Source organism: Tasmannia lanceolata, unplaced genomic scaffold (genome assembly GCF_043159265.1).
Source record: "Tasmannia lanceolata isolate RefF3 unplaced genomic scaffold, GAP_Taslan_0.1 ptg000015l, whole genome shotgun sequence".
NCBI lineage: Eukaryota > Viridiplantae > Streptophyta > Magnoliopsida > Canellales > Winteraceae > Tasmannia > Tasmannia lanceolata.
Window position 1 is genome coordinate 21,937,746 of NW_027518692.1, and position 24,588 is coordinate 21,962,333.

A 24,588-nucleotide genomic window follows, 5' to 3' on the forward strand; every position below is an offset into this window, starting at 1 on the left:
CATAAAACCAATGGATGTGAAGTCATATAGCGAATGAATGTTGAAAATGCCGCAAGCAACGTTAGCTTTACAGAATTTTCAAAGCCCATTCACTATGATAGTTGCAGCAAATGATCTGCACATTTCCATTTGTTTTCTTCTTTGTTTCAAAGTGGACTCGTCACAAAATCAGTTTTCATATGAAAAGATGGAAGACCAATATCAGTAACCCTTGCATGTAATTTATTCCAACAAGCCCTTTTGTCAATTTGATGATTTTACATACTTCCCAAGATGATAAAAACACCTCATCACAAGTGTCATGAAACATGAGAAATGATCCAGTGTGGCATTCAACTTTGGTGCAACTAGTATAAACGACTGAAGGGTTCTCTTCCTCTAATGCAGTCAAACAAGTGGATGCAAAAAAAAAAAGGCAATAACCTTTCGGAAAATGAAGGTTAAAAGAATGAAAGGATTTAACCATCAAGTGGAAAGATTTTATTTCCCTTGAGCAAGTAGAGGAGCTATAGATTCTTTCCATCTACTAAATCGTAAAGGCCCTCCATAGAGTCGAGCCTCGTGCGGATATGGTTAGGATATAAGGGCTTCTGACCCTTGAAGCAGTGAACTCAGAACACAAATTACCCACCCAAAAAGAAAATCAGGATTACCGCCATCTTGAAATTAGCTTCAATCGTCGTAGCATGGCTCATCTGAGATATCCAGTAATGTCAGCATAGGTGAAGATGTGAATAAAATTAATTCGAAAAGTTTTGGAATTCTTTGAGACGGGACAAGATCAAAGTCATCACCAAGAATGCTGGAAATCTGCTGTAAAAATTCAGAAACATTTCTAGTCTAGTGAAAGAGAATTCAGCAACCCATAAAAGCTGGGTGAAAAGCTTACCATCACCATCATCCATGTTCAGATCATCCTCGTCGTCATCGAAATCAATGTTCTGTAAATATTATGCAAGGGCACAAACATTATTAACTCTAATCCATGCAAGAACTGTGAGAAAAATAATAAGATCCAATGCTCGCGAGTAAAGGCCAAACCTCATCAGGCTAAATAATGTGAGTAGCATCAATGTCTAATTACAAAGCTTAAAAGGTTTGTGTGTGTGTGTGTGTGTGTCTCTGTGTGTGTGTGTGTGTGTGTGTGTGAGAGAGAGAGAGAGAGAGACTTAGGGCTTCAATTTATGAACTCGGATGCTTGTGTAGGCCCAACATAACGTGTTGGACATTCTACAATACAGATACTCATACTTGGATACTTCATGAATATTTTTGTTGGTGGCTTCAATTTATGATACTCTGATACTTTTTATTTTTTAAAGATAACAGAGAACTTTTATTTCATCAGTGCAAGAAACAAGTACAGGGGACAAGTTGTCCCCGGGAAGGCTGAACCGTCGAGAGGGTCAGCATTACATCGAAAAGTAGACAGTCACTAAAAACAGGGGGTTGCCTCCATCAGTACAGCATTACCTCCAGGTAAAACGTCACAATCAACCCCCAACTTAGCCAGTTCGTCCGCCACAGTGTTTGCAGACCTTCTCATGTGAGACAATTGTGGACGAATTAGGCGAACCAAGTCTCGAATGGCTTCGAGTTTTCTGGCAAGTCTCCATGGACCAGGGCTCTTGTTCCTAGCCCAGGCAATAGCATTAGTGGAGTCCCCCTCTACGATCAATGGTCCCAAATTGTGCTTTTCATACCATCTCAGCCCGTAGAGCAATGCCATCACCTCGGCCTCATTTGCATCACAGAATCCAACAGAACCAGAGTAGGACATTAAGATAGTCCTGTTGTGATCTCTAATTACTTCACCAAAACCCGCCCTACCGGGGTTTCCAAAAGAGCTTCCATCAAAGTTTAGCTTTAGCCACCCTTCCGGTGGCGGAACCCATTGCGGAGACGGACGTATACAGGTGTTTTTCTCTGATATCACCGTAGCCCAGTGTCGAAGGATGGTCCCAGTAGAGTAAGAGTTGCTGCCCTTCGCTTGGGACCATGCTACAGTAGCCATCTTGATATCGAGAGCCGTACGATGATGTACCTTCTTCTTGCCATTGAAAATCCGATTGTTTCACTCCATCCAGATGTGCCACGAGACCCGCATTTGAGATTTATCTCCACAAAGATTCCCCGATACATCCATGGAAAGCCCCGTTCCAGTCTAGTATCACCCTTGTTATCTTCTTTTGGAAGACCCAATGCATGCCGAAAAATTTATAATACCCATCCATACCTGGAAAGCAAATGGGCAAATGAAGGAATAAATGGTCGAGCATCTCTTCCGCATTTAGACACATCACGCATCTTCTTCTTTTTTGAATGATAAACAACACATCACGCATCTGCTCGCTAGAAGGAATCCACGCTGTTATAGCCACTCACAGGTGTTAATGCATCGGTGTACCAGGGTCCAAATAAAAGCGGTGATGCGCGGCGGAATAGCTGGGTTGCGAGACACAAGCACGTCTTGAGACGGAGCCATTCCCCCTATTGATTTTTTGAAAGAAGGATTTGGCATGCAAACCGCCCTGTGGGTCAGGTGTCCACACCCATTTATCCGGTTCATGTTGAGAGCAGTAACATGCAGATACAGTTTGTATTAAAGTCCCAAATTGCTCCACCTCTTCATCCTTTAAATTCTGTTGTAATCGAATGTCCCAGAAAGTATTATCAAATCCCTTATTCCGCACAAAATATTCAGCAATCGAGCATCCGGATTTGACGCTAATCGATAGAGTTCTGGATATGCTTCAGATAAGATTTTGTCCCCCACCCAAAGGTCCAACCAAAAACGAACATCATCTCCCCAACCAAAGCGGAATCGAACGTTGGGCAAAAAAAGTTGTCGCGTTGAACATTCTGATTTCCATACACCGGAGCCTTTATGACCCGAAGGGTGTTGACCAACCCAATCGCCCGAACAAACGCCGTACTTATCAGCAATGATAGTATGCCACAATGAGTACTTCTCCATGCCGAATCTCCATAGCCACTTGCCCAAAAGAGACATGCTCCTTAACCGGATTCTTCCAATTCCGATCCCTCCTTTTTGTTTTGATTTGCACACCCTACTCCACTTCACAAGGTGTTTGGTTCTTTTTCCACATTCCATCCCTTCCCACAAGAAATCCCTTTGTATTTGTCCAATATGGTTTGCAACTTTAGCCAGAATTTTGTATATCGATATGAAATAAACAGGCATGTTCACGAGCGCCACTTTGATAAGCGTTATTCTCCCCCGAAAAATAGATACTTGTTCTTCCAAGTCGCGAGCTTCCGTTCAATACGCTCTACCACCGGGTCCCAAAAAGCTTCTCTCCAGGGGGAAGCCCAAAGTATTTAACAGGAAAACTTACCGCCAGACAGCCAAGAATGGTTGTGTATTCTTCGACAGCAATTTGCTCAAGGTTGATCTCGTCAACAGCGCTCTTTGAAAAATTAATCTTCATCCAGGTCAGAATTTCAAGCCACCACAAAATACGTTTGGAACTAATAATTTGCACCATACCATCCTTCAAAAATAGGACAGTATCATCAGCAAACTGGAGGTGTGTTATTGCTTGTGAGTTACGGCATGGTTTTAGGACCGTGATGAACCCACACTACCCTGCTTTGTCGATGAGTAGACTCAAAGATTCTGCCACTATAATGAATAAGTATGGGGACAACGGATCACCTTGTCGGACTCCGGAGATCCATTTATCATGACCGAGAAAGTTGTCGCGGATAGGCGGGCAGATATCCATTGCCTCCATCTTGATCCAAAGCCCATCCGCTCCAAGATGTAATCCAGTACTCCCCAGTCCACGTGATCATAGGCCATTTCAAGATCAACACGTACCAAGATGCCATGTTTATCTTCCCGTTCCATGGTTGTCCAAGAGTTCATTAGCTATAAGGATGCAATCAAGGATCTGACTCTCTTTTACAAATGCGCCCTAATACTTGGAGATGATGTCTCCCATGACCGTTTTGATGCGAAGGGCAAGGACCTTGGCCAATAACTTGTACATGCTATGGACAAGATTGATGGGCCTGAAGTCTTTTATTTCCACCGCCCCTTCTTTCTTGGGTATCAGTGTGATGAACGTTGTGTTTGATTAACTCCCAATAGCAGGTATAGAACGCCATGGGGAAACCATCCGGACCCGGTGCTTTATCCTTTGGCATGGAGTGTAATGCCTCTTCAATTTCCTCCACCGTGCAGCTTCTTTCGAGCCATTCTGCACGGTCCGGAGTAATCTTCATAAATTTGAGTCCATCGAATTTTGGTAGCCAAAGGTATGGTTGAGAATACAATTGCCGATAGAAGTTAACGATGATATTCCGGATCTCCCCTTTGTCTTCGATCATGGTATCATTCACCACCAGACAGTTAATGGTATTAACACGTCACCTGATACTTGTGTAGGCCCAACATGACGTGTCTGACATTTTACAATGCCGATACTCATACTTGGATACTTCTTCATGAATATTTTTGTTGTTCAAAATAACTATATTGTTTGAAACATATGTGACTTTCTTCGAATTAACTATAATGCTTTTTGCTTTGAAACGTCTGTGACTTTGTTCGAATTAACTAATAATGCTTTTTGCTTTATAGTGTCACGTATTTGCAATTATAATCTTGACCATATGAATCTTATAGATACTATTTTAAAATTCTTCTTTAATTTAAATCTATTTAAGTTTTATGATGTTTTATTTATGTCTTACACCCATATCCGTATTCGTGTCTAAGAATTTGGAAAATGTCAATTCATATCTTTGTTCCCATGTCTACCCATGGTTTTTAATTTCAACCGAAATACGAAATTTCGGGTTTCGGTCGAGATCGAAACCGAAATCGGTAATACCCGAAACGTTCGTTTATTTCCGCCAAAATTTTGTTCGAAATTTAAGGTATTTCACCCAATAATCTAGATTTTTGATAATTATTTAGTATTATCCTCAAATTTCAGCTGAAATTACCGAAATTTCGGTAATTTTGGTTGAAATTCTGTACGAGATAAAATAGCAGTTAATTTGATTTTGGCGGATTTCAGCCGAAATTTCGAGTTTTCGGCCGAAATTTCGGTTTCGGTGAGGACCGAAATGCATTCCAAAACCAAAATTTGAAACCATGTGTCTCCCAACATGACCTCTCAGCATCCTACCAACTCATATCTATAGACTTAGATTTTGCTCGATAAAAATAGGGAGATGATAAATTCGCAACCCCCTGTAGGATGATTCACACCGTCTTTTAACGTGAATTGTGGCAGACTTTAACACTTTTTTTACATGTAAAAAGGGAGCGAATCATCCTACAGGGGTGTGGATTTGTCAGCGCCCTAAAAATATATATACAAATACAAGATATCCCTTGTGCTCTAAAATACGGATACGGACACAGTCACAAATATGACTCAGCATTTTAAAAATGTAAGACAGAAATAGGGATACGGGTGTCCCATACCATGATAAAAGATAAAAGAATTCTTATTTTTTGAATGGGAGATAGTTTTAAAAGATAAAAGACATGCATAAGAAAATACCATAAAAATGATAAATGTGTATGTACCACACAATAAACAAAAAGCACTGTAGTTAATTCGAAGATAGTGACATATTTGAAATTTGATAATGATTGATCAGATTTGCCGAATCTCTTGATTTGGCTAAGGTGATCATGGAGGGAGATTCGCTTAATGTCATAGGGTGGCTGAAGGGAAATAGGCCCACCCCTTGGAGATTTGTTGGGTGGATTGATGAGATTAGAGATAGGTTGGGAGAATTCGAGGTACTTTTTCAGCGTGTCAAAAGTTCGGCTAATGAAGAGGGGAAATAGACTCACTAGAGCTGGAGTGGGGAGAAAGGAGATTGAGCTCTTTGATTTTTTGCCCCTTAAAGTTCCCGTTTGGTGTCATGTTTAATTGTATTTCTTTGTTCTTTCTCTTCTCAGTCGACCTCCTCGGTCGGCTTTGCTTTGTACCTTTTTCCTCTTTTCTATATTAATGAATTTTTTTACAATTCAAAAAAATGATTGACTCATTTTAAAGGATCTATGAAGCATCTGATATGACTATCTGTATAGTTTCACAAGTACACTAATATCTTGGGCCTCCACAAGTATCCGGGAATCATTGCTCATAATATGTGACTGATAAAGGTACACCAATTAGAAAACCCAAAAGCATTTCAACTTACAAGAGTTAGATAGGGCAAAGTCAAGAAACAAAGAGATTAAAACCAGTATTTAAAACCCCGTACTAGGAAAAAAAACATGCCCAAGGTAAAATCAAGTTGACTCGGCCAAGTCACTGATCGACACTGAGTATCTTATTGACTTGGCTACGAAAAGGAGTCTTTGATTGATTTGGAAGGGCGAAAATCGAGTCAACTCAGTTGATCCATTGATTGACTAGGGAATTTATAAAACAGTGGTTAAAGGGGACTCAAAACAATGAGAAATCAGATCCTTGACCTGTTTGTAACATTTTGTACAGCAGAGAGGATTAACGCATCTTATTTAGGTTATTCAGCCCTTCAGTAGGACTTCATAATCTTATTGTTTTATTTAAAGAAATTCAATACAGTTTGGTTGAATTTTTCTTCTAAAATGGCAGATCCTGTCAGAAAAAACAGAGCAGAAAATTGCATTGAGAAGATTTCCAGAGTGGGTTCGATAACAATCAAACAAGGAAAGAACTATAGTGTTCACTAGATCTAAAGTTTGAGTACTTTTAATAACATATGACAAAATAAAGTGATGAGAGGGCAGTCAAATCTACTATCTAAGAACAGGAACATATGGCTATGTGGGTTTGGTTTCTTTTCTTTTCTTTTTTTTATGAATGGCAAACTAGGTGGATTTCCTTTGGACACTGGATTTTGAAAACCTCCCAGATATGATGCCTGGATGTGAATTTAGATGTTGAAATGGACATAGATATGGTGATGCATGTTGACAACATAACATCGACGCAAATAAATTATTTCCTTGATCACATTAGGATAATAACTTATAAGTACACACTGAAACCCAGGCTCATCAAGTATTCCCAAACCTCTTTTTAAAATGAAAATAAATAAAAAATCAGACAAATGCATCTAATTGCAAAAAATAATAACATGGTAAAATATAAAGACATTTAAATAACAACTGACTCTTGAAATAACATGAGACTGCCTCTTGAAATAGCATGAGACACATAAGCGCATGATATCAAATGTCAATCTCAACTTACAGCAGAATCCACAAATACCTTCAACCCACAAAATTTAGAACGGTAACACTGCTAAAACAGAAAATATCTATAATCTTTCTGGGATGACTTTCTTGGTCATCTTTTTTGAAATGAAATTTGCTACCATTCAAAATATATATATATATATATATATATATATATATATATATATAATCACGATTTATGGACACAGATTCATGCGTCAAGTTTTGACATTAATACAAGGAGCCTGACATAGAAACCCCTAAGAATCTACAAATGATGACACGCTCATACCCATACATACATTTAAAATTGTTGATTACTATCATAACTTGCAACAATATAAATACTGTATTAGTTAACAAACTAATAAATCTTAGGATTAATCAACTATAATTTTAAACAACCATCAGATAATCCAATAACAACGCATTCATCAATTTAATATGGTTCTCTTAAGTCTCCAATATGCAGTGAGAAATGGAGACCAATAGGATTTAGGATACAATGAATATAATATTAGAATAAGAGTTTGTTTAGGGTTATCATTCAAAAAAAAAAAAAGTTTGTTTAGGGTTTTAGGTTTAGGGGAGGGAATATAATGGCAAATATTAGATAAAGAAGACCTAAAAGAAGAGTTAATAATAAAAGAGGTAAACACAATATTCAATAATAAAACAGAATGTTACATTTGACACGATACACAAACATGTCAACACAGCCACATTAAGTCTGACACTTCTAGCAGCACATTTAAAAGCTATGATTTGGTCGACACTTTGAATTTCTTGTTGACACACGTGTCATGTCGTGTCTGCCACGACATCCGTGTCGACACTCCTTTAGACACTTTTAAATGTACTGGTTAAGTTTTAGTAACTTTATATGTATGCACGTGTATGAGTGTGCCACCATGTCAGATACCTCATATCCGTGTCAAAAATCGGCACATGAATCTGTATCTACAAATCATGATTATATGTACTTTCTATTTTAGCGGTGTCCCCGTTTCTAAATTTTGGGAGTTTGCCGTGTCCGACACTCCGTGTCCATGTCCACAAATCATAGTTTAAAAGCGTCGAAAGGAGTGTCAAAACGTGTGGATATGTGTGTCATGTCAGCACATGTGTCGGCAATAAATTCAAAGGGTCAGCTAAATCAGGGGTTTCAAAGATCCTTTTGAATTATATGAGGGCCACATTAAGTCTGACCCATGGTTACTGATTTTAATTTATTCTTTTAGAGTTAGTTTGATGAAGATTGTGGACCCATCTAGGAAATGTGTGGCCATAGTAGGTATTGAAGAAGCAACCTAGTCAGGCGATAAAATGATTTATGCTAACATCAAGGTGAGCCCATCCATGTCCACGAGCTAAAAAGTCAACAAAGTTGATCAAATTTAACTTAAAAGGGTTTATTGGAATTTTTATGTATTGTTTAGAGTTGGTTTAAGATAAGTTTTACCTGGGTCATATCTTGGACAATCATGGAAGACATTTTAGGTCTTAATGTATATAATATAGATGTTGGCATTGCCACCCTTAAGATTAGGCATATCACCCATGTTAGCTTATCCTTTATGTGAAAAACTAAATTAAATCAAATAAGGTAAACTAAAATGGTTGGAAGTGCCTGAATATATGGGTGGCAGTACCTACCCCACATTTTTATTATACAAGTCAAAATTCCTTCTGCGATGTATTTTAAGTTGATGTAATTTTATTTTTATTTTTTAGGCAACAGGTTTAGTTAGTTTTATTAGGATTAGTTTTGAAAATATTTTAACTCCGCCTGTGTTTTTCACAGCCTGTCCCGACTCCCAAGCCAGGATAAAGGAGGAGGGTAGGCATCAGATTGGCAGCCGGCCATAAACTTTGTCACTTTTATATGAAATGAATCCTATATAAAATTTCACCTTCTTCATGAAAATTTTCTAAAGGATTCATTAGCCGACCCCAACTAGTTTGGGACAAAGGTTTAGGGCACGTTCGGCAAGGCTTCTCATTCTCGCCCAATTTAACGGACGAGAGACGGAGTGATGAGAATCTCTAGAAACGGTTATTTATCGCTTTGTAGGATACTATCTTTTAGTCGAAAAAGTAGGCAAATTTTTAGAAACGGACCTTAGCGTCACACAGCCGAACGGGATTTTTGAGATTTTTTTGGCTTTCGTCATTCTCCACCCCTAAAAAAGGGGGAAATCCCATAAAAAAAATAGTTGCCGAACACGCCCTTAGTTGAGTTGAGTTGAGTTGAGTTTTGAAATTTTTTTGAATGATTATTGATATTAAAAACTGCACAATCATTTTTTTACCTTCAACTTAGGTTCTAGAAATGATAATTAGAAAAGATACAATAGATATAGGAAATTGATGGTCAAGACCGCAAAAGAAGTTTAGCCTGTTTAAGAGGGTTTAGCACAATTGTTACAGTTTTGTTTTTAATAGTTTTGTTTCGATGTTCCAGAATTATTCAATTTCAAGAATAGATTATCCTTTTCTGTGGATTCTCCGTATTTTGGGTTGAATTATGCGTGTTTCATCTTAACTTCTCCCACTAGATTTCTTGTTAGCTTCTCTTTAACGTTATTGTTTATTTCTCTCTTTCTTCCTTCCTCTTGTTTTCTTACATCTAGGATGTGGATTTAGGACTCATCATGGCTTGGTTGCATTGTAATCTTAGTATGAATTTTAAAAAGGCCCTTTTTGCACGAGTTTAGGAGTTATGAGAAGAGGTGTTGGGCATAAGTAGGTTGCAGGAAACTACTGATTTAGAGGCTTAAATAGGTTGCAGGAAACTTTTAATTGGTGTTTGGAATAGCTAAGATTAGTTGGTAATCAATTGTGAAGATCATGTAGTTGTAGGAGGTTTTAGTACTGTTTAAAGCCTTAAATATAGCTTCTCATTGAGGGATTCTATGTATTTCATTGTTACTTTTCCTTAAATTTAATGACTACTGACGTTTGGCACCTGCCTTATAAACATTTAATCATCTTTATTCCCTTTTCTTGTTATTCTATTTTGTTCCATTCTTAATTTGATCTAGCCCCCAAGTTGTGTTGTTCTAACATACGTCACCCAAATTAAAGTAGGAAACCAACATGCCTGAGTTTTCTAGTACAAACCTGGTTATAGTCACCATCATCACTATCTTCTTCTTCTTCTTCTTCAATTTTTCCTTCATCATCTTCGCTTTCACCTTCTTTCTTTACCTTCTCACCTTTCCCATCTTGGCCCTGTATATCTATAAGAATTAGAAGTTTTCCCTTGTAGAGAATAGAAACAACAACCACCCGAACACAAAGTTCTAGCAAATAAACTCTGATGAGGAAAAGGTGATGACCTATATTAATGATAGAAAGAGTGGGATTAAAAAAAACAATAGCAAGCTAAAGAAAATTCTTTCGACAACTTTTTTTTAATGCTAAGATCTACAATGCATACATGAATAATAATTGAAATGTTTTTTGTTTTTTTTTTGGAATGTCAAATGTTTGTGTCCATCTCACTTCCTACAAGGATGACATGCTCAAAAACCTCTTGGAAGCAAAACCTGTAAGGAACTAAGGATAGCACCATAATTCACAACCAGTTAAGAGCAATAAACGGATTAAACAGGCAGAGGCTACTTAATCTCACCTTATACTTCTGTTCAAGCTTCTCAAACATATCCATCTTACTTAGGCCTGTCACACAGAGCCAGACACAAGTTAGAATAATATCTCCCAGTACTGTGGTATGAAATTCAATTAACTGAATATAGATATGTGAGTGCTAATTGCTATAACTATAAGCAGATATGGAACAATTCATGTTCAAATTTGAAGATGCCCATGAAATAAAATAAAGTATTCGGCAAATGATGTTGAATAATGAGAAACAGTTACGAATTCAAGTTAATCATTTAAGGTATCATAAGTCACCAAACTTACTGCTTATTTAGGAGTTAATTTCAGAAGGCTGTTGACCTTCCAATTATTTAACATTCTGCTTCATAAAGTAATCAACAAATTACATATCCAAGAAGTTCATCATTAGTTCATTGAAAATAATATAAGTATCAAGAGGTTGATGGGAAAGAAGAAGTGCAGCCCCAAATACACGCACATGGATGGAACACAGTTGCCATATGCAAAAGAAAAAGAATCTTTACAAATTGCCAAGTGTGTAGCATAAGTTAAGAGCGTGAATAATACAACAATGTTGCATTGCAGAAGCAAACTGGCTGTTAGAAGAAGAAAAGGAGATGAGAATGAGAGAAAGCAGAGTGAGTTGAGGATAGCTCCCCCTTACTTATGAATTCATATAAAGAGAGAAGAGTACAATGACCGCTATGCCCTAAGGCATCAACATACACATAAATACTTCTAACACTGGCAAAGGTTTCTCATTGATAATCAAAATTATGAATGCCGTGAATTATATGCAGTACGAATGAAATCGCAAAGTCTCACTTTAATCGTGTTTCAACAAATGTTGCAATTATGATATTCTCCAGTCTGTTTAAACGAATACTCTAAAAAAGGCTAGTGTCAGCGTTGCCATGCTTGTTGGGATCCTAGAGTTATCCACTCAAGGTGATGCGGATTGTAGGCCCAATAAGAGGCATATCTGTCCAATAGGACTTGTAGGGATATTTTTATTGTTCGTAGGGATATTTTAGGGATTTAATTTGGGATTATTAGGGTTATTTTAGTCTTTTACTATTGATGGTTGCCTATATTTAGGCCAAATTACAGACATTATGTTAGCTTTTGATGAATTGAATTGATTGACAATCCCCCCACGCCACCCCAGATTTCTTCTTCCTCTATTCTTCTATTATTTTTCTCTTCCTCTTTTCTTTCTCCTCTTTATTCTATTTCTATTCCCCGGCCTGCATCACAAGGCATCCTCAAGGGATGCTTCTCATTGTTCAGTATTTGCTGGGGGATTAAATTAGCAGACTGGCATCCTTCTTGTACATACCCTTCAAAAAAATCCTTCTCGTAGATCCTAGAGTTATCCACTCAAGGCATCCTCAAAGAATGCTTTATGTTGTTCATTATGTGAGGATTGCAACAACTATATGGACAACTGCAGTGCTCAAAATCTTTTGCACGGGAAATGTACATGAAAACAGTATGCATTGCCTGATGGAAAATGTTATAGATATCAGCAATATGAATCTTTTGTGAGGATATAACTTCAAAATATCAAGAAAAAATAGGAAAAGGGGGAAATTCATTTTACACTAACAAATTCATAGAGCACAATTTATGATAGTAAATGTACCACACACACAAATATGTGGGTGTTAGGTATGTACATTTGCTATGTATCCGAATATCATAACTGCCACATTTTCCTTGCCATTGACTCTGTATATGTGGTCGTCTTTGCAAGTTTGTAGTCTGATTACAAACACTTCTACCATTTTCATTTAATGCGCGATTCATTATTATTGATCTAATAACAAATAAACACAAGCTTCTTCTTATGTTTATTTACATTAGAAACAGTTAGAAGTGTGTTGTGTGTCTTGTCTAAGGGCATTTCTGTGTTTGTATCTTTTCCTTCTACATATAAATACCTAAGTGAGGGGGAACAATCTCCAACTCACTCTTTCGAGCCCTAGGGTTGTGGTGCCCTAGGGACCACTATGGAAGCTTCCTCTTCTTCTTCCTCCTCACCTTGAAACCCTAACCCTACCCGTGCCCTAACTCTTCCTCCTCACCTTGAGGAGATTTATATGAAGCAACCTCCAGGGTATGTTGCTCAGGGGAGATGTCCTCCTCGGTATGTCACTTGAAGAAATCTATCTACGGCATCAAGCAGCCTCCTAGAGCATGGTTTGGGAGATTTAGTGATGTTGTCATGCTGTTTGGCATAAAGCAATGTGCAATAGATCACTCTGTCTTCAGCCATCATTCTACGGTTGGTTGTGTTCTCGATAGTTTATGTTGATGACATTATCATTACTGGAGGTGATTTAATGGGGATTCAGCAGCTGAAGACCTTCTTACATAAAGAATTTTCTACCAAATACCTAAGTCGTCTTAGGTACTTTCTTGGCATTGAGGTAGCCTATTCCACCAGGGGCATCTCCCTCTTGCAGAGGAAATATGTATAGGATTTATTTGATGAGACAAGTAATCTTGGAGTGAAACCTGATTCTGTTCCCATGGATCCGAATGTGCTTCTTCCTGAAGAAGGAGATTTATTAGATGACCCTGGGAGATAGAAAAGATTAGTTGGTAAGCTCATATACCTCACAGTCACTCAACCAGACATCTCCTTTGATGTTGGAGTTGTCAGCCAGTAGATGAGCTCTCCTCGTACTTCTCATTGGGCAGCAGTGCTTCAAATTGTTAGGTACTTGAAAGGTGCTCCAGTAAGAGGCATAATGTTTAAGAAGTATGGGCATCAGAAAATAGAGGGGTACACAGATGTCGATTGGGCAAGATCTCCAGCTGACAGGAGATCTAACACAAGATGTTGCACTTTCATAGGAGGGGACCTTGTGTCATGGCGCAATAAGAAACAAGATCTTATATCCAAATCCAGTGCAGAAGCCAAATATAGAGATATGGCACACACAAGTGGAGAGCTTATTTGGTTACGCTCCCTTTTTATCAGAGATCAGATTTCCTCCTTCCTCTCCTTCTCAGTTGTATTGTGACAATACGACTGTGATCCATATTGCCATAAATCCGGTCTTCCATGAGAGGACTGAGCACATTGAGGTTGATTGTCATTTCATCGGTCACAGAATCCAGAAGGGAGAGATATGCACGGTGTTTACTAGATCAGTGGATCAACTAGCTGATACGTTGACAAAGCCATTTAACAAAGCTAAGTTGAGTGACATTTGTAACAAGCTAGGAATGTTTGATATATACATTCAAGCTTGAAGGGGAGTGTTAGAAGGTGTATATGTGACTAAGGGCACTTTTGTCCATGTACTCTTCTCTTTCATATAAATACATAAGTGAGGGGGAGAACACTCTAACTCACACATTTCCATCTCTTCTCTTCTCCTCTCATGGCTTTCAACAATAGAAAAACTTACAAATTTTAACGAACAAATATTGCTATAGGAGGCATCAATTAGGATGTGCCTAGGTTGGGAAAGGGCCAACCAACCCATGAAATGTTATTGACCTAAGCACATGAGTGACCCTTACACTATTGAGCCCAGACTCATCCTAGCAAATCCAAGTGGTGACTACAGCCCAGACTTCATACTATTATAGTTATCAATAATGCAGAACTCCTTTATTGGAAAAATGTAAAAAGTACAGCCTAATGTTTTCAAAAATATCTATTGAAAGTGCAACTTATTTTGTCTCAGATATACAAACTCTTAAAATAATAAAACCAGATGGCTTGCCCCAAAAAATCTGTGGCTGAAAAAAGGATAACAGTCCAATTTTCTCAAATTTCCAAGTACATACTATTGTACTGAATGATGCGGGAAGGCACTTTTGCCTTTCAAGAACTATGATCTTCCTCCTAAAATCTTTAAGCAAAATCATGTAGGATCCTAAGTTCATGCTAGTGGGGCTATATGTAACCAACAACAACCAAGATTCTTTAAAAGTGAGATTACACCTATTACAAGTAAAAATAAGCCATGAATATCTCAATTTTGTGATGCAAATAACAATAACTAATAAAGAAAGAGACTGGAAGTATTTTGAAAAGAGCACTTAAAAAACATTATCAAAGACAAAAAGGAATATTAACTTTAAACAATAAAGTTATTCACGACCAGATATAAATATATAATAATATGTTCAAACATGTCATTAATATGCTCATATATTCCACTTTAATTAACTTAACAAGGCAATAATATTAGTATGACAATAACAGTTTATCCATTGTTTGCATTTTTTTGACCTTTTGAAAAAAATAATAGCTCAATTGACCTTGCATCAATGACCATACGAGTCCCACATTTTTTATCAGTGTCTATAGAGTCCGTGTGGTTAGATCAGGACCCAAACCGTATAGTGTGTGTGTGTGTGTGTAGACACACACACACACACACACACACAAAGTCGGTGGTGCCTCACACTCATTTTAGTATCCTTCGACCCTATTTCTTTGTTTAGAACTTTTTCATTATTTGCCCAATTCCTAAACAAGTGGGTGCCAATGCCATTTCCCTCATACTTGAGTGAGTGTGCGTGTGCGCTGCATAAGCAAAGCAGAGAGTACATTAATGCACCTAATTTTCAACAAACCTGATTCTGGATCCCATCGCAAATTCTTTTGGTCGTGCTTCACCCGTTTTAAACCTGACAAAGCTATACCACATTACTAAAGAAATCTCAAAAAGTTTTGATTAAAACAAACAATGGATAAGACGGTAACAGACGAAAACCTATACAGATCAGTTAACCACTTCTCAACTCTGCCTAGGTTATTTCGAACACATACCTTGAAGTAGTTCTAGAGGGAAATTAGCAGGAGTAAGCTTTAGAAAATGTGAAAGAGAATCACGCTTTGCTTTGGTTTCTGGTTTGTTCACATCAGAATACCGTTCAATATCTACAGCCCGGCTATCTGATATCACAAAGACGCAACCAAGTACAATCAACATAATTTCATCAAATGAACCTAAGGAATTTAGGAATGCAATACAGAAATCCATTGTAAGTATTGTGGAAGCTGATTAAAACTGTATGGTTTTCTAAAATATACAAGAATCTTGGGGTATGTTTTGTTGCACAAATGCTCGGAATTCATTGGAATTTAAAATTCCAATGAATGTTGATTCCTTGTTTGGTTGCCAATATTACATCGAAGTTCCATTTTACTCCCCAACATGTTCCAGACATCATTATTGTTTTTTTTTTTTTTTTGCACACTTGGGGTCCATGCAGCACTAATGCCCCCACTACTCATTTCCAACCAAATTCTACCAAAAAGTTAAATTTTTGGTAGAAGAATAGTGGAATAGGTTGTGTCTTTTCTATCTGTATTACATGTGAGGAGGAGTGCTCTCCAACTCACAACTTTCTTCTCTTCTTCTCCTCTCTCAACATGGTATCAGAGCCCTAAGGTTGTGGTACCCTCAGGACCACCATTATAGCCTCTCCACCCTCTCCACCTTCCCCCTTGGATTCTCCCTAACCCTAACCCTAACCTCGCCCGCGACCCCTCTTCTCTCCCCAGCCCACCCGCCCCTAACCTCACCCGCGGCCCTTCCCTCCACCGGAAACCCTCAACCCCCCCCCCCCTCCGGCGACCCTCGGCTCCTCCTTCCAACCCCCCGATGACCCTTCCCTCTCCTCCCTGCAATCTACCACCACCTCCGCCAATCCTTCTCCACCTCCCTACGTCCCACCCGACCCTCTCTGCACCTACCGCCACCCCTCCCTTCCTTCTTCCACCTCCCTGCATCCCGCCAGCCCCTCTTCTCCCCTCACCAACCCCATCCACACCTCCCTCACCCTTGTTCTTGTACTATGTCTCTCCTTTCTTCCTACTCTATTCCAGTCTTTTGTTTTTTGTGCACCTTCTTTAACGTGTCTTCCTATGACTCTTCACATTCTGCTTACTCATCGGGGCAGCAGTATCATGGCAGAGTTCGCTCTGTGATTTCTCTCTTTGTTTTTTGTTATATTATTGTTCCCGGTGTGGTTGAGAGCCTCTCTTTATTTCTATGGATCCTATAGCCATTCTAGATCTTCCTCCGTCATTGCTCCCCCACCGGCACCCTCTTCTAACTATACTCCTTCCATCTACTCTCCTTCTGTCGAGCAGTCTTTTCCTCAAATGGCGTCGGAGAAACTCGACAAATACAATTATCTCAGCCAACGTATGACAGTTCGGACCTACCTCCTCGCTAGAGGTAGGGTGTCTCTTATTGAGCGTGATCCCCCTCCCTCCATGGACCCATCCTATGATAGGTGGCGACAGGATGATGCTTTGATCCACACTCTTCTGTGGCAAAGCATGGTTCCCCATGTAGCTCGTCCGATGATGAGCCTGACGACTGCCAAGGCCATCTGGGATCACACCGCACTTCTCTATTCTGGGGTTGATAACCTCACCAGTATGTGCGCCACCTATTCTAAGTGGATACGCCTCGAGAGCAGTGATACCCCTTTCTCCACCCATTACAGCCATTTTGTCTCTCTCTGCCAACAGTTGGACGCCTTCATGCCTCTCACTTATGATCTGACTATTCTTGCTCGGCAGCGAGATCAGCTCCGTGCTGTTCATTTCCTTCAGTCCTTGGGTCCGGACTTTCTGCCTTTTTTACAACAACTTATCGGCTCTGGATCTCTTCCATCTCTCACGGAGATTTACTCACGAGCCCAGCAGTGCCTCCTAGCTGTTCTCCCAGTACTCTTCATGTCGAGGGCTCTGCCCTTGCTGCATATGATGGTGGTGATTGTTCGGACCGTGGCAATGGGTTTTTTTTTTACCGTGGTCAGGGTCACCTAGGTGGCCGAGATTTTGGTAGTGGCAGAGGTATTGGTGGTCGTGAGCAGCAATTCTGCATTCATTGTCAGCGGGAGGGCCATCATATCGATACTTGATTTACCTTACACCTAGAGCTCCGTCTATCCTACTCTGCGCACATTTCTGTTGCTTATGTTAATGCCTCCTTATCCTCCTCCATAGTCCCTGCCACGCCTGATGATACTATCCAACTCTCCAGAGCTGACTATGAGGAGTTCCAGCGCCTTCGTCTGAGTAGCCGACCACCCACTGCGAGCTTTGTGCAACCAGGTAGTTCGCCTGCCTGTCTTCTCACTCAATCCAACCCCTGGATCATTGATTCAAAGGCCTCCAACCATTTGAACGATAACTCTTCGTCCCTTACCTCATTTCGGCCATTTCATTCTCTATCTCAATCAGTTACTCTTGTTGATGGGACAACGGCTCCCATTTCTAGTGTTGGTACTCTTTCTCCCTATTCTGATCTTACTTTATCTTCCGTGCTTTGTGTTCCTAAATCTCATTTTAATTTGCTCTGTTAGTCAGCTTACTAAATCTCTTAACTGCTATATCTCATTTTTCCCTTCCTAATATCTTTTTCAAGATCTTTCGACTGGAAAGACGAGTGGCTCGGGTCGCGAGGTGGACAGCCTTTATCATCTTCATTGTCGACCGTCGCCTATCATTTTGCACAGTTCAGTTGATGCCTATCAGTGACATTGTCGTATTGGTCATTCATCTCTTCGGTGGCTCCAAAGACCTCTATTGTCTCTTCCCCACTTCAGCCCTTTCAGTGCGGGTCATATGAACTAGGCAAACACCAACATGTGTCATTTCCCTCTCGCGTTGTTAGTCGAATTTCGAGACCTTTTGAGTTGGTCCATTCTAATGTATAGGGTCCCTCGTGGACCACGTCGTTTTCTGGTTATAAGTACTTTATTGAGTTTGTGGATGAATTTTCTCGTATGACATGGTTGTTTTTACTTATGCTCCTTTTGGTTGCCGGAATATTTTTGGTTCTTGGAATTTTTGTGGAACAAAAAACTTCCTGGGAGATTGGTGGGGAAAAAAACTCCCTGGAAGTATCCCAGTAAAATAAAAATCCCTTGTTTGGTTGACCGGACTATGGTGGGAAAAAAAATGCTTTGTTTGGTTGCTTGAACTGTTGGGAAGAAAAAAATTCTTCTGCAAGCTTATTTTTGGTTCCTGGGAGTATTTTTTTTTCCTTCCTGGGGTTTCGTGAGGGGTTATTTTGGTTCCTGGGATTATTTTGGGCCCACCAACCAAACGTGGGTTACCTGCGAAAATTCCACAAAAGTCCCAAGAATCAAAAAAATTCTGGCAACCAAACGTAGCATTAAGGATCGATCTGAAGTCTTTAATGCTTTTCGCACATTTTATGTTGAGATTGTTAATCAATATGATTTTTTCCTCTTAAATGTTTACGCACTGATAGTCCTTGGGAGTACTTTTCTACCTCCCATGGTTTTCAAGAGTTCTTAGCTACTCGTGGCATCATCCATCAATCATCTTGTGCTTATAACCCCCAACAGAATGGTGTAGCTGAGAGAAAGTTGGGATATCTCCTTGATATGGCCCGCACTCTCCTCTTTCAGATGCAGGTCCCTAAAATATATTGGAGTGATGCCATTCTTACTTCATGTTTCTTGGCTAACCGCCTTCCCTCTTCAGTGTTAGGTAATCAAAACCCCTTCTCTGTGTTACATCCTCAGGGCCACTCATTTCCTCCTACCCCACGCGTCTTAGGTTGTGTTTGCTTTGTTCATAACCTTGCTCCAGGTTTGGACAAATTTGACCCCGAGGCGGAGCGATGTGTCTTTCTGGACTACTCTCGTACCCAGAAAGATTATAAGTGTTACAGTCCCAGGCTTCGTCGGCTCTTTTTGTTCACGAGACGGGACTCACGTGCAGGACCAATAGGAATACACTTCACTACTGGAGCGCAGATAGTGCAATTGTGCTCGAGCGCAGGAACACTACTCTCTCTCTCTCTCTCTCTCTCTCTCTCTCTCTCTCTCTCTCTCTCTCTCTCTCTCTATAAATATATATTTATTTATTTATTTATATAAGAATTAAGACTTAATTTAGGAAAACTCTAATCATTAATCAATTCCAAATTAAAGCTCTAAACCGACCAATGTGAACTTAAAAAGCAACTTGGGACTTCACCTTAAAGATGTTGCTAAGCAAACAATTCAAAAAGGAAACTAGAAAAATTTATCAAAGGGATCAGTCCATCATATGACAAAATCCAAGGAAAGGCTTTGTTTGGTTGCAAGTATTTACCTTGAAGATTAGTAGTGTAAGTAGTCAAAAGGAAGGAGACAAGCATTAGGTTAACCTGGAGCTTACATCACAGAATAGTGGTAAGTAGTTTTTGATTGTCAACCTCGTAGAGTAGTGGTATGGGGTGTCATTACCAATATAGAGAGAGAAAATAGAGAGGTAAGAGAGAGTAAGAGAGAGAGAGAGAGTAAGAGAGAGAGAGAGAGAGAGAAGCATCATTCCCAAGAAATCCAAGCAAAATCCCACCTCTTTGTGGATTTTGACATGGATTTCATAATGGATTTCATAGGGAGGGGACAAGGGTGACACATCACCAGACATGCAATGACATCCCCGCAGTCACATGGGATGTCAATGCTATATTGGCCACCAAACAAGCGGGGTTTTGCAGACATGGCACCCAAATGCCAAGCAAAACCCCTAAGCTAAAACCAGGCTTTTGCGCAACCAAACACACCCTAGGAACAAAGGATAATTTGGCGGGCCTTAAGAACAAGTCCTGCGTGCTTTTTTTTGAAATCATAGTTACATCATAACAATTTCTAAAGATAGCCCAATTTTTTAGGGTCGTGTTTTTCATTATAGGTAGTAAGGCTGCTTTCTTTTACTTCCTAAAAAGGCCAACGGCATACATTATCTATAAAAACGAAAACGAATGAAACAGCTAATAATGGAATAACTCATGATCTAATTCTTACTTGATTTTGGGTCTACATCTAGATGATAAGGAGAGTACTTCAAGAACTTTTGCAATGCCACTTTCTGTTGACATAAGGTTTTCTCCCAGGCCTGAAATTCTAATTCTGTTGGAATTTCGGGCAATTTTACATCTTCCTGCAATTGCAGAAATTATCAATGTTTCCAAACCAAGAAATATAAAACATTCTATCTTTCCACCTCGAACCCAAGAGAAAACATTTCTCATAAACTACTCATGAAATATTAGTGAATTTTATATTTTAAAATTTCAAGTAATTGTTCAGAAATGTTTTTTTTTCTTTTGAAAATCAAGTGTTTTTTCCCTCCAACCGGTAAAGAGATAAAATCCATTATAAGCCAATCCAAAATGCACAAGCTATAAGCCCAAAATAGTCTCTGGGAGAACATTTCCCACAAAGAAATAAGTCCAGCCAATGGCCAGGAGCCACTAGGTCAAGCACATTAGCTTAGCTTCCAAATACTACCACCTGTGAGAACAACGATGGTTATATAAATGAATCAGAAATCAGACTTCCTGAGTTTAAGAACACGATTTAAGCAACCAAGTCTAGTATGGAGGAACATTCCATATTTGTCAACTAACATTTTAAGAACCTTCTTCAATATTTATGTCAGGCCGGTACTCCAAATCGGTAAAATACCAATCACCTCTCACGCTTCTAAAACCGTGTAGTTAACTAGATCGAGGGCATCGCGTCTAAATCCCAATTTTTTGCTAATATTTATTCACAAGGTATTACTATTATCAATGATGTGACTACTATAATTTCCTCTCCCAATGGTTGGATTAAGCTTAACATTGATAGGAAAAATAAGCTGTGCTTCATATGAAAGAGTTGGGAATCCATTCAACTAGCCTCTGGGGAACTTTTCTGAGTTGACTAATAGGGTTGTCTTGGCTTATGGAGGTCATTGTGGTGGGAGTGATGCGGTGGAAGCTGAGGGCAAAGCGGTGTCGACTAGATTTAAGCTAATATCTCTCTTAAGCCCCTCTGATATATGGATTGAAGGTGACTCTCTCATCACTATTAGATGGCCCGAAGAGGAATCTCGTCCTTGGAGGCTCAAACGGCTATTCAGGGAGACGAACATTGTCGCCACTTTGGAGTCTCCTACACATCCATCAAGAAACACTTGGGTTGTTTTCCTTGCTAATTTGAAGACAAATGTACAAATTATATAGTGTGGCATGAAATTTTAATGTTGCAGTCCCAAGCTATCAGCCGATCATGGGACCAAGACCCTGGTGTCACCCCATGTGGACACAATATAATAGTAGCTAGCCCAACAACTTAAATGAACATCCCTGATGGGATCTAGTGCAACAACGATGGTCTAGTAAAATGACATATATAACAATCTAACCCTTATAGCCATATCAAAATAAAGGATCTTTCAAGTAGTCTCATAGTAGGTGGACATATTTAACACTCAACATCAAAAACTGAATCATTGTTGTGTAATATGAAGATGTGGAAAAATAACAACCATTGCATTAGAATGAATGCAAATTAACATGTCTTTAGAGATAAATTCCAAGTCCTCAAATAGTGGCACATGTTGACCTTACAATAAAAAACCCATAACATAACAGAATGTAAGGTCCATGGAACTGAAGGCGTGACCTGATAAACGCCACTAATGTGTTATATGAGTTATTATGCACTTTTCACAATAAAGCAACAATCTCCAACAACGGTTAAACCGTTAAAGCATGGCAAAAACTCAAAAGATTCAAATGGCTAAATCTCAATCGAATAATTGGCTGAATTTTAAGAGAATTCGAACTCGGGAATCTCACAATTTAAACTTGGCCCATCATTGAGCCTGAGACAATATTTGAAGTTTAAACTCAGTCCAAAACCCTCACTGTCTGTTTTTGTAAACTCACAGCATCATTCAAAACAAATATGACAATTTAAATGAGATTAATTAATTTTGTTATTTATGGTGAAGCAATTTGTTAACAAAGTTAAACGGCATTTTTAAAAATGCAATAGAAAATGTCCTTGGGCCCAGTACAATTGAAACTAGTAGAATATATTTCATTGATTCAATTGTAATTTTCTTTCCTTTTTTTTTGAATGGTAGCAATTTATCATTAAGATAAGAATGGAAAGACCGAGATGGTCAAACCAAGCATTACAAATAGAAATCAAAGAACATTTCCGTCGAGAATGATAAACCCGATCAGGGAAAGGAAGTCAAACATTTCCAACCCCGGCTAGTCTATGCCTTCCCTGGCAGGTCTATCCGCCATGCTATTGGCAGATTGGCAGACCTGTGAGCATCATTGAAGGTAATTGAAGCACCTTTGATTTTGTCTTGGATCTCATCAAAATACTGGGTGAATCTCAGATGGGGCACAAAAGAGTCTCTAAGCCACCGCATGACATTGAAGGAGTCTCCCTCCACAATCACCCTATCCAGGCAATCTCTATCTAAAAACTTTATCCCCTGATGGACAGCTCGAACCTCCGCTTCGCTCACATTTGATACTCCAACTGGCCCTGCAAAGACCCAAATGACATCTCCCCTTGAGTCTCTTAGCACACCTCCAATGCCTGCCGGACCCCGGTTCCCCATACTAGATCCGTCAAAATTAAGCTTAAAGAGCCCTTGAGATCGAGGCTTCCATTCTTGAACGATTGCAGGACGCTGCTCACAACTATTCCAAATTTCCTTCCATCTCTCCCATAGGTCAAAGAAAGAAACAAACCTAAAGGAGGGAAGAATCCTCACCCACGATATAGATAGAGCTATCAATTTTAAATTCTTTCTATAAACATTTTTTAAAACATTTTAAATGCCTTTCTTTCTATAAACATTATACTTAAAAACAAAGGGATTTTAATATGGGAAATTATATATGCACCAAGTGTTTTGATAAACATGCGCTCCACTTGTTTGTCGTCTAGCATTTAAAGGGTTTTAAGCGCTTGTTGAGAACAGTAATATCCTCTGACATCCCTTTAAATGCTACATGACAAACAAGTGGAGAGCATCTTTATCAAAAGCACTTGGCGCAGATATCATTTCCCTTTTAATATTTAAAGTTGATCTTGATTCGACATTAGAAGTATATTAATTGTTCCCCATCATTTCCCTTTTAATATTGAAAGTTGATCTTGATTTGACATTAGAAGTATATTAATTGTTCCCCAATAACCGAATACTTTTATCCGTAAAGACTGCATATTTGATTCCATCCATGAATCCATTTTCTTCCCTGCGAGTTCTAGTATCGATAAGAATACTAGTTCCTACTCTTCAGCCAAAAAATTAACAAGTTCTCGATAATTTAAGCTTCCTCGAAAATCAAAAAAGTTTCAATAGATTTCCAATGAATAGCAACAAAAATCAGAAAATACAGAAGGAGATTGATAATTCCACTCACGGGAAATGGGACGAATGGGACTTCCTTAACAGGGGCAGTATATCCACCGCCACGCCCAAACCCTCCTCCGCGCCCACGTCCGCGCCCTCTATATGACATCTTTGCTTCAGATATAAAACCCTAATCCTAGCCTGCAAATAAAGTCATCCATAGATGGAATCCGATCAGAAACATCTAAGAACCCTGTGCAAAACCCTAAAAAATAAAACTCGAGAACTAAAACACTAACCTCTTCGCAAACAAATTCTATTATGCATGTTCCGATCCTTTTAATCTGCCATGAATCCTCTGAAACGACGAGACTTGTGAAAAGATTGAGAAAATCAGTGGAAAAATATAACGAGTTTCAAAACGGAAACAGCGAGGGAAACTAGGTTAGGGTCCATTGTTAACAAAACTTCCTTAAACCTACGTAACGACGCTTCGTATAGCATTTGGCGATTTGCTAGGTAATTTCGCGGAAAGTCAGTTGGCGCCTGAAATTTGCATTTGAGAGCAACCAGACAG

General features: G+C 39.1%; 1 protein-coding gene across 1 annotated transcript; it reads right to left on the reverse strand.

Annotated features, from left to right (window-relative positions):
- Positions 1-201: 201 nt before the first annotated feature.
- Positions 202-24,469, reverse strand: LOC143846018 (DNA-directed RNA polymerase III subunit). The gene is made up of 9 exons (XM_077354427.1): positions 24,311-24,469; positions 24,082-24,212; positions 20,663-20,798; positions 15,645-15,770; positions 15,449-15,502; positions 10,857-10,903; positions 10,343-10,453; positions 890-941; positions 202-695 (listed from the first exon to the last, which is right to left on the reverse strand). Exons 2-9 carry the CDS (start codon positions 24,178-24,180, stop codon positions 673-675), a joined length of 648 nt encoding a protein of 215 aa, XP_077210542.1. The 5' UTR covers positions 24,181-24,212; positions 24,311-24,469; the 3' UTR covers positions 202-672.
- Between the last annotated feature and the right edge of the window lie 119 nt (positions 24,470-24,588).